We start from the raw sequence: 11,200 nt of genomic DNA on the forward strand, positions 1-11,200 counted from the left end.
ACACACACACACACACACACACACACACACACACACACACACACACCATACTCTGATCCAAAAAGTTGAATATATCGATACTTCCGGGCTTTTGGTCCAAGCTCATCCATTTCTTTCATCTTGTCTCTGCATCTCTTTATCTTTCCTTTTGGTGAAGATCTCCATTGATAGGGCCCTCATTACTACCTGAGACAGCCTACTCCTTTGTAGGCTAAAGCTTCTCTTCCTCTTTCTTGTTGCTTTCTTCTGGGCAGGAACATCATCTTGTGCATCCCTACTTGTCTTCACACCTTTCCCCATGTGTGCCTTGGGATCACCTTCTGCCAAAGCTCTCTTCCAAATGGCTCCCTATCACTTACTCCCTTAAACAAGTTTTCCTCTCACATCTCTCAGCCTCCCCTGACAATGATGGCCATTTGAAAAGGCACCAGGAAAAAACCAAAAACACGTTGTAAACACTCCAGGGGGAATCCAAGAAAGCTGAAACCGAGAGTTGAAAATTTGATGGCCCCAGACAAGACTTCTCACTTCCTTTTCTTCTGGCCCCATGCTGTCTTCAGAGACTGCTTCGCTCCACTGCATAGCCCCCGGTGCATGGCTGATGTTCAGTAGAAGTTCTATGACAATATTCAGGTCTCTCCAAAGGTCAGATTGAAATCACACTGAGGAAACTTTCACCAAGGAAGTGCTAATATCCCCCTTGACTAGAGCAGTCAAGAAACAAGCTGGGACAAAACTTCCCTTCCCAGTGCCCAGTGAGTCATGAGACACCTTTTACCAAGTCAGTTGGATGCTGCATGCTTAATGGAATTCTGAAATTTCAAAGCTGAAAGGGACTTCTGAGGTCATCTAATCCAACTGCACCTGAACAAGAAGCCTCACCTGCATAACCTCCAGTGACGGAGAACTCACCACTTCCTAAAGTAGCCTATTTCACATGTTAACAGCTGTGATAGTTGGTAGTTTTGATTTTTTCTTTAAAAAAATTAATTTCAATGGGCCACTTCCATCCCTTTCCATCTCCTCCACTCTTCTTCAGATGTCAGGTTCATGATCTAGTGAGTTTGACCTCATCCACTATGGGTTGCAGTTAGACCAAGTGAACTCTGGACCTACTGGACAAATTCCATGTGTGTGGACTAAGAAGAGTATGGAGTTAGTTTGAAAGTGATACTGGAGAGAACTTGACTTTCACGGTTGACCAGCAAGGCCAAACATGGCTCAGCTTGTTGGGATGAGGATATTCTAAGCTACTCCTTCTTGTAGAATGCACATGTCCCTATGGACAGGAACCCATTGTTCTCACTCCTTCTGGACCTCCAAAATTTATTTATATAAGTTTTCCCACCTTCCATCAACATTATATTTTGGACAGACAACTCCCTGGCCTAAAGACCAGGGAAGAAGAGGGAGTCACTCATTTAGCAAACTATAAAGCATGGGAGTAGTGGGAATTTGGTCTTAATCTGAGATGGAGAGATAGGTCCTAATGAGGTCCTTTGCCTCTTCCCCTGACTCTGAGCCTCCATTTCTCCCTTCCTGATGCTCTGGAATATGTGATCAGGGTCTCTGTTACTCTGGTTACCCAGAGAAGGAAATCTATAGGGTGGGCTCTTGCAAATGTCCAACCAAAAAAATCTAAAATTTCCTCACCTGGTTCCATTCATCTTTCCTCTCCTTTTTTCTTTTTAATTAATTCCCCATAAGTTTTCCATGAGACATTTACTAGTTTTTCCCTTTCCTTCACCCCAAAGGCAGTGGCAATCTGAGCAGGACATTGAGCTGGTGAGAACTGTGAAGGAGACCCGGACGTCCTGCTTACAGTCTTCAGTTAGGCAACACTGCATCAAGCAGGAAGGAGGGTCAGAGGTGCCACAGCAGTAGGGGCAGGGATAGGGTCCACGGGGAAGGAAAGGCTCACCTCTGGTCAAATTGCGCTGGATTGTTTCCTGGGACATGCTGTGTAGACGTTTCATGTAATCCTCACTGTACCAGACTCGTAACCGCTCCCCAGGTCGGATATCACGGCACACTCGGAAGTATATCTTCTCACTGTGCTGGAAGGCCATCAAATTCTGCTCTCTCTCCTCTCGTGAGATGATCACATATCTGGGCAACAAGGGGAAAAATGACATGAGCTCAAGTAACAGGTCCTTGACACATCCCCCCATGTGCAAACACATACACAGATGTACTCACATAAAAGCAAAGACAAAGAACACTAGAATAGGGGGTAGAGGGCATGGGTTCAAAGCCCAGGGCTGCTTCTGTGACTTTGAGTAAGTCACTTAGGGTTAGGATTACCTAAACCTAGGTAACTTTAGGTAATTCCCGCTTACCCTGAATCTCAATGTAATCATCTGTAAAATGAGAGGGTTGGACTAGATTATCTGGCTGGTCCCTTCTAGAGCTCCATGAGCGCCAGACCCCTATCACCAAGTATCCAATGTATAATTCCAATTATTTTTCTTGTGGACATCTCAACCTCAACAGGGTCAAAATGGAACTCATTGTCTTGCATGAAAAACCCACTCCCCTCCAAAATGCCCCTTTTCTGTTGAGAGAATCATCATCCTTCTGGTCATCTAGGTTGACTTCCCTCAACTCCACTACCAATATCTAGTCACTTATCAAATCTGGTCAATTCCATCCCATCATCTCTCATACCCATTGCCTTTTCTACACTTAAAGGCCATTCCTCTAGGTCAGGCCTTCATCACCCCTTGCCTCAACTATTTTAATGGCTTCATAATTGGATTCCTGATTTCTGGTCTATGAGCCTTCAATCCGTCCTCCACACCATTGTCAAAATAGTCTTCTAAAAGCCGTCTCCCCATGGAATTCCTCTGCTCATGAAGCTTTGGTGGCTTTCTATTGCCTTTAGGACAAAATACAAATTTCTCAGCTTGGCATTTAAAGCTCCAACCTCCCTTCCCAGGGTCATTGCATGTTGCAGTTCTCCCCACTGTGGACAAATTGGAATTCTGGGTATCTCATCTCCCACCTCTAGGCATTTGCACAGGCTGTCCCCCATGCCTGAAATGTACTTCCTCCTCTTCTCTGTCTCTTGGGATCCCTAGTCCCCTTGAAGACTAAGTTCACATGTCATCTATGGAAGGGCCTTCCTGGTCCCTTTAGTTATCTGGACTCTCTCTTTCCTCCTCAACTAATCAGGTATATACTTATCTGTTTCTATATTGTGTCCACCCAGTGGAAGTCAGCTGACTGACAGGAGGGGCTAGTTTTGCTCATTTTCTTTATTCTCAAACCTGGCACATAGTAGGTACTTGATAAATGCTTGTTGGTTTGCAATGGATTGTAAGATGGGGATAATAATAACAGCCTTCTTCTGCAAGGCAATATGGCATATTGACAAGAATGATGGCTTATGGTCAGATGGTCTGGGTTCAGATCCTGACTCTGCCATCTACTTTCTATATCCTCGGGCAAGTCATTTCTTTCTCTGGGTCTCTATTTCCTCCCCCACTAAAAGGATGGGGTTGCTAGATGACCTCTGAGCTTCCTTTCAGTTCTAGATTGAGGATCCTGCAATCTCACAGGGGGTTGGGGACGGGTGAGCCCTACAAAAAGCATGAAATGCTATTTCAACAATGAGGGCTCTTTTTTTTTTTTTTTACAGATCAGGAAACTGAGGCTCAGAGAAATTAAGTGACTTGGCCAACTCCACATAGGCAGTAAGCATCAGTGATAAGACTTGAACCTGGATCCTTTCAATCCAGAGCCAATGAGCTTTCCCTTACTAAGAGGGTTTGCCTTACAAGCCTGCAAGTAGCTTATGATTTGAAGAGTGCCTGGCCAAGACCTCAGCCCCCCAATTTTTCTTCTACTGCCTGTCACCCTGCCTGAAATCCTACTGTTTGAGCTCCATCCTTTTGAGTCCTGGGAAAATCCAACTGCCCTCATATGGGTGAAAAATATCTCGAAAAGCTGTTCTTTTATAATCTCAAGAAAATACAAATGGTCTTGGGACAGAGGATAAGCTGCAAGGAATATTGCCTTGAAGCAGTGGGAAGGATATAGATTGTGGTCAAAGGTCCTGGGTTCAAGTCCTGGCTCTACCTCTTCTTCCCAGGGTATTCTTGGGCCATTCATTTCCCTTATATGGCTCTCAGTTTCCCTCCCCATAAAATGAGTGGGTTATATTAGATGGCCTCTGAGATCCCTTCCAATTCAAGATCTTGGATTCAGGTCAGGGGACCTAGGGTCTGAATCCCATCTCCACCCCTGACTTCTTGGGTGACTGTGGGCACCCCAATTTCCATCTCTTAGCCTTAATTTCATAATCTGTATATCGAAGGGCTTGGACTAGATGCATTAAATCTTATGATCTGTGAGACATGGGGAGCCAACAGGTTGTGCAAGTACTCTGCCTATTCAATCCGACAACCAAGGCTTATTATCTGGCCCCCAAGTTCTCACAGCCAGAATTCGTTCCTGCACTCAACTTTAATGAGGAAGAAAGAAATAGGAAGTAAATGGGTTCTTATTTTAAAAACAAGTCCTAGAGTGAGTCAAAGGATCTAGGAAAGATTGATGATGAAAACTGATTTCCAGGACACAGATTCTGGAGCTCAACAGGATTCTGAGTGTACCCCTGGAATTCTACAAGAAAGAGTATTTTCCAGTCAGGAACATTTTAGTCCCCTGCCCTCCTTAATATTCTGCCTTGATGCCTCATTCATTGTGGCACAGAGGTGACCCTCAGTCTCTGAAGGTTGTGCCAGCAACTGCTGGCAAGTCACTTAACCTCTGTTGCCTCAGTTTCCCCAAGTGTAAAACAGGGATAATAATAGCACCTACCTTGCAGGGTTGTTGTGAAGATCAAATGAGATAATATTTGTAAAGCAGCTTAGCACAGTGCCTGGCACATAGTAGGCACTTTTGTTGTTGTTGTTCACTCGATTTAGTTGTGGGTTTTCTTGCCAGAGATACTGGAGTGGTTTGCCATTTCCTTCTCCATTTTACAGATGAGGAAACTGAGGAGAACAGGGTTAAGTGACTTGCCCAGGGTCACACAGCTAATAAGTATCTCAGGTGAGATATGAACTTGTGTCTTCCTAACTCCAGGCATGGTGCTCTATCCACTGTGCCACCTAGCTGCCTATAGTAGACACCGTATAAATGCTTACTCCTGCCCTTTCTCCCTTCTCTTCCCTACCCCACTGACAGTAAAACCTTGAGAATGTTCCATATAATGCCTTGTGTTTCTACGGTCCAAAGAGCCCTCTCAATAAAGGTGGAAAGAAAGGCTCATCACCACAGTTGGTCACCAGGGGACAATTTTCTAGTCCAGTGTCTGGCACATAGTGGAACTTAAAGATGATTTGTCGATTATTTGAGTGATTTTTAGCCACAGCAAACACCATCTACATAGATCTCGGAGGGGCGTCTATGACCTGTGTCTGTGGAGCAGTTAACTATAGTAATGAAATCATGGGACTTTCAAAGTCCTGGAGCATCATTTTAGTCAAATTAATGCTGGTATAGAATGTCCTAAAAGCCTTGATACTGGTTTAAGATTTTTTTTTTTGGCTTAAAACTGAACCAAGACTTTTGGGACACCCTATATTTAAATAGTGCTTTAAGGTGTGGAAAGCACTTTGTGTACATCATCTCATATCTTTCAAAATGTCTTTTGATGTCTATATTTTGAGTCTCTGAACATTAGTCCTCCAGGCATAGCATATATAAGTCTCAATCCACCCAGATCATCCGAACCTTTTTGCCTCACTATTCCAGACAACTGGGCATCTTCTCTCCACTTAGTGAACCTTTAAAAAAAATTAAAGCATCTGATCAAAAATTTGGGGCTGGAAGGGACCTCAAGCTAGCCATCTAGTCTAATCACCTCATTTCATCGTGGAGAAAACTGAATCCTAGGGAAGGGAAGTGTTGGCCAACATAACTCAGATGGTACCAGTCAGTCAGGATTTTAATATAAGACCTCTGACTCCCAAGAAGGTTCTCTTTCTACTGTTCCAAGCTGTTTCCAAACAGCATTGGTTTTCTCTTACAGAAATGGTGAGTTTGAAGATACGAAGGAGTTTAGATGTGCTCCCAGGAGCCCAGGTCTTCCTCCCATGTGATAAATATCTCCATAACAAATCCCAGATGACTTCAGTGCCCTGTTCTGCATCTGCCCTGCCCTGTGGAAAGCACATAGAATGCAACAATCTTTCCTGATTGTTCTGGGCAAGTGAATATCTGCAAGGTGGCTTGATGGAGCCCCTAGGCCATCTTATGTCATGTGCCATGGTGGAAGAAGCCATATTACATCCTTGGAAGGCACAGTACATGATGGGGATTGGGGGGAGGGAAAGAGCTGGCAAAAACCCTTAAAAAAAAATAAAACATCCGGATGACTGCCAATAGTTGAAACCTCAGTAGCTATTTCTGTCTCATTTGAAGTTAGGCAAATCAATAAAATACCAGAGTCCTAGACTAGATGTTTCAAGGTAGTCTCAAGGTTTTCCCCTCAACACTGCTGACTCTGATGTGGAGCAGCTCCAAGCAACATTCCTCAGCCTAATGCATTATCTGCTGGTTTTTCTCTAAACAGAGCAGGTTTTCCAGCCAGGTCCAGAAATGCCTCAGATCTAACTTAAAAAAAGAAACTTCTGTAGATCCAGTTTGCTGAAAGGTATTAGTAAGGAGTGCTTGGGGGAAACCTCAGGGGTGAATTTTTCTGATGTAATAAAACTCCTAAGGCAGTGGACTGAGGAGTGGGAATGGGGGCAAGGATGGGCAGGGGTTGGGGGGGAGGAAAGAAAGTAGGTCTTTCAAGCATATCAAGGAAAGATTCTGAATCTCCTTCCTGACCAGTAATAAGAGGTATATTTTTTAATACATTCTCCCTTCCCCCACCCATGTAAACCAAAAGGATTGGTGCTAAAATTTGCATCTCTTGCATTTGGGACAATATATATAGTAAGTGCTTAATAAATTTGTGTTGTCTAAGACTAAAAATATGTCAACTGCTTTATGTGTATGTCACCTCCCCAAAGGCACCATGAGCTGTCTGAGGGTAGGGACTGTATCTTATGTTTCTCTTTATCTATCACAAGGTCTAGTGAAAGGCTAGACACATTTTTCATTCATTCATTTGTTCATTCATTCATTCATCTTATGCTTCTCTATACCACCAATAAGGCGGGCGCCAGGCTGGGCTCATTTATTCATTTTATTATTTTCTACATTCACATCATGGCCTATTGGAAAAGTAGGTTCAATTTTTATCCATCCACCCACCCACCCATCCATCTATCCATCCATCCATCCATCCACCCACCCACCCATCCATCCATCCATCCATCCAATCATCCATCTATCTTACGCTTCTCTGTATCCTGAACAATATCAAGAACAAGGTTGGGCACATTCATTCATTCATATATTTCTCAAGTGTCTACTGTGTGGGGTGCATAGCTAACAGAGTTGGTAAAGGTACAAAGAGAATTAGACCCAGTCCTTGACTCAAGGAGCTTACAATCTATTACAGGGGATCAGGCACAGGCAGATGAAAATAATAAAAATTAGAATATGGTAAGTATATGAGAGGAGTACAAAGTACTATGAGATCAGATCAGGAAGAACTCATTTCCCATTAGAAGTAGTCTTCTCTGAGGAGGTAGCATGGGCTTTGCAGGATAGGTTGGATATCAATAGTTATGATGGGTCGGATATCAATAGTTACGATGGGAAGGGGGACAGTGCTCCAAAGACAGAGTGGTATTTGAGGTATTCAGAAAGCAGAAAGGGCTCTTCTGCCTACTGGCTTCTTTGCAATCATCTATACTAGCTCCTCAAGGGCCCAAGAACACACATGGTAAATTGGGTGAGAGGTGGAAGGGGGTGGAGGAGGATAGGAAGTGAACGCACACCAAAGAAAGAACTTGAAGGCTAGGTATGTTAGAAGTGTTAGATATTTCTTTTTATTACCATTTTAACAAAAATACTTTCAAGGGAAATTTTTTTTGGGGGGGGGCAGGGTTGAAGCATAGCCATGGGTTATGGAATAAGGGATTTTCAGCTCAGGTAGCAATGAAATGCTACTCTAAGATATCAGCGTGGAGAAAGAAGTTTGAGGGAAGGCCCTGGGGCACTCAATGTCTCCTCCCCTACCTCAAACCTGAGGACATGGGGTTTAGTTTGCCATGATGAGTCCAGGAGAGACTCACTTTCCTGGTCTAGGTGGTCGAGGTTTCAGTCCTGACTCAGGGGGCTCTTATTTGGGCCAGCCTTTGGAACAGGAGGCCAAAGAGAAAGCACAGTGAGGCTCACTGGGCTGAACTCCCTGCAAACTCCCTCCCTGACACCATGAATGCAGCTTTCGTGCTATAGGCCAAACACCAAAATGAAATCTAGAAAAAACTATAGATGTGTGTATTTGTACCCTTACACATGTTATCTTATCTACAAGAGAGCTCTGGACAACCAGAGCAACTGAAGGGATCCCAATGCCACTAGAACGCCAGGAAGAAGGGAAGAGAATTATCCATCTGAAGTGCTGTCTTGTGACCCACTCCTCATCCATTCAGACCTCACCTCTGTCCCAGGACAGAGGAGGGGAAGAGAGACTGACTATTCTCCTGGGAAGTCTGCTTCCTCAGTGTCAAAACCAAGGGATGAGGGTCAAGAAAAGCTACAGGATAGGAGACGCTGGGACAAAGGCCAGGCTCCCTCATCAATAGAGGCAGATATATTCTCCTCCTCTTTTGCCACCAAAGATAGAGCTCCTGGCTGGTGGAAAAGAAAGAAGAGAGGTGTGAAGACAGAAAGACCCAGATATACCCACCTATTGGCTCCTTGATCTTGGGCAAGTCACTTAAAACTTCCCTGGGCCTCATTTTTCCCATCCTGCAAAATGTGACTCAGACTCTCTCCCCTGCCTCCCAGTCTCACAGGGCTGTTCGGAGGATCCAGCGAGAGTACATTTTGAGTGAGCTTTATAAAATACAGTGCCTTAGCTGTAGGAGGTAGGACTATTCTTCAAGGGAATTCCTTTCCATCTCATCCTGTTCTTCACAGACACCCCACCCTGCCCCACAAAAGGCAAAAACTCAAAACTAAGCTCACGTAATGGCTCACACAAAAGCATTCAAGCCAGAGCTGAGTCCAAGGGCCCAAGCAGGGGCACCATCAAGCAGAGAGCATAGCCAGTTTGTCTGAACGTGCTGAGTTCCAAGCACCACCCTCTCCCCATCTTTCATCAGCAGAAATCAAGCCTAGGGGCCTGTAGTCAAGAGAGCTGAGCCACCTGCCTGGACCACACAGTCAATCACCATTCTGGTCTCTTTAGAGTGGGAAAATCAAATTTCCCACCCAGACCCCCCCAACTTAGGTTGGCTGCCCAATGGGACGAAGACCTCAGGGGGTGACTCACTGAAGCTGGTGAGCACCCGCTGGTTCCTGCCAGACCTCCAATTTTGGCAGGACATAAAGAGGAGAAGGTGATGGCTTGTCCCTAGACATATCTAAGGAGCGAGCCTGAGACTTTCCTGATGATGTGCCTGAACACTATGAACTGAGACGAGGAAGCCCTTCTTTGTAATGAAGGCCCCCATGCTCAGGGACAGCTAACCCCTTTCTGTATGTTTTTCTTTCCAGCCCAGCTTGGTTTGGTTAGAAATGGTGTTTTCGCTTCCGAGATCGAGTAGTCCTTGAGGGTGGGGTTGGCTCCAGGCTGGGCTCTGCTCGGTGGGGCTCAGGCTGGAGTGGTGTGTCTGTGGCAGGCGCCAGGCTGGGCACCTGCTGGAGTGCCCGGACTCCATCTCGGATCTCGCTTAGCATCTGGCACATCTGGCTGACCCACCCAGTCAGTTCGGCCATAGCCTGGCCTATGGTGTGCATACTGTCTGCCATGCCCCGGTGGACGGTCACCAGCTCCTGGCAAAACCGTTGGAAGGGCTCGGACTCCTGGGCATGAGAATGGAAGTGATGCTGGTCAAAGCCTGAGAATGGGGGGCTCTGGGAATGGGAATGCGGGGGAGCCTGGGATGATGATGGTGGCATGTCCTCTGGCTTGGTTTCCACTGTCTCTGACTGGTTGGAAGAGGATAAAGAATGGAAGAGGGCTGGCCTGGCCAGGCGGGCAACTTCTTCTTGATCTTGGTGCAGTGATGTCAGAGGGGGCTGATGTGAGGGGCCAGGAGTCTCCTCATCTTCATCATCTTGGGAGACAGAAATCAGAAATACAGAGGATTAGCAAGGCAGAAAAAAACTGGCTGCCCCAGAGTATCTACTGCCAGGGACAGGGGGTGGTGGTCCTCCCAGACTAAACTAAACAAGGCAGTCTCCTTCCCCCCAAACCTACTATCCTTCTCATGTTAGTGTCCGGGACACCCTGATTGATTGGAGGCACAATCTAGGCAGAGATATCATGCTCTTTGGTTAGGGGCACACCTGTGGAGGTGAAACAAGGGTCAACAACACCCTTTAAGGTTTCCCTCCTGTCACTGGGAACTATTTCCCTGCAAACCATTCTACTTTGGACAGTGTGCTGAGCTAGGAACAAGAAGACCAAGGCTTTTCCAGCCTTGCCAACAACCACCTGTGGGACTTTGGACATCTCTCTGGGCATCAATTTCCCCACCATAAAATAACATATTAGACTAGATGATTCTAAGGTTCTCCCCCCCCATAGCCTATGGTCTATGTTCTAAGCTCCCTCTAAGTTCTAATATTCTATATTCTAAGATTCCTAGAAGCTTTAATAGTCTATGTGCTAAGGCTCCTCCAAGTTCTAACATTCTATATTCTAAATTTCCTCCAGCTCTGACATTTTTTATTCTAAGGTCCCTTCCAGCTCTAACATTCTACATTCTAAGGTTCCTCCCAGCTCCGACATTCTACGTTCTAAGGCTCCTTCCAGTTCTGACATTCTATGTTCTAAAGCTCCTTCCAGCTCTGACATTCTATGTTCTAAGGCTCCTTCCAGCTCTGACATTATATGTTCCAAGTTCCCTCCCAGCTCTGACATTCTATGTTCTAAGGCTCCTTCCAGCTCTGACATTCTATGTTCTAAGATCCCTCCCAGCTCTGACATTCTTTGTTCTAAGGCTCCTTCCAGCTCTGACATTCTATGTTCCAAGTTCCCTCCCAGCTCTGACATTTTATGTTCTAAGGCTCCTTCTAGCTCTGACATTCTATGTTCTAAGGCTCCTTCCAGCTCTGACATTCT

The 11,200-nt window shown here is 45.4% G+C and overlaps 2 protein-coding genes across 4 annotated transcripts in view; both read right to left on the reverse strand.

Annotated features, from left to right (window-relative positions):
- The window catches only part of PRDM11 (PR/SET domain 11), an 86,121-nt gene that overhangs the window by 12,447 nt on the left and 62,474 nt on the right, over window positions 1–11,200 (reverse strand). For all 3 annotated transcript variants that reach the window (XM_027837902.1, XM_027837903.1, XM_027837901.1), the window contains exon 6: window positions 1,922–2,109. In XM_027837902.1, the coding sequence (XP_027693703.1) occupies window positions 1,922–2,109 (188 nt within the window). The remainder of the gene's footprint in view (window positions 1–1,921; window positions 2,110–11,200) is intronic.
- LOC114024758 (myb-related transcription factor, partner of profilin-like) overlaps window positions 7,426–11,200 on the reverse strand; it is a 7,730-nt gene continuing 3,955 nt past the window's right edge. Inside the window, exon 2 of the mRNA XM_027837904.1 lies at window positions 7,426–10,190. Coding sequence (XP_027693705.1) covers window positions 9,643–10,190 — 548 coding nt within the window. The 3' untranslated portion in view covers window positions 7,426–9,642. The remainder of the gene's footprint in view (window positions 10,191–11,200) is intronic.

The sequence above is a fragment of the Vombatus ursinus genome, unplaced genomic scaffold, assembly GCF_900497805.2.
Source record: "Vombatus ursinus unplaced genomic scaffold, bare-nosed wombat genome assembly UNPS02014822.1, whole genome shotgun sequence".
Taxonomy (NCBI): Eukaryota; Metazoa; Chordata; class Mammalia; order Diprotodontia; family Vombatidae; genus Vombatus; species Vombatus ursinus.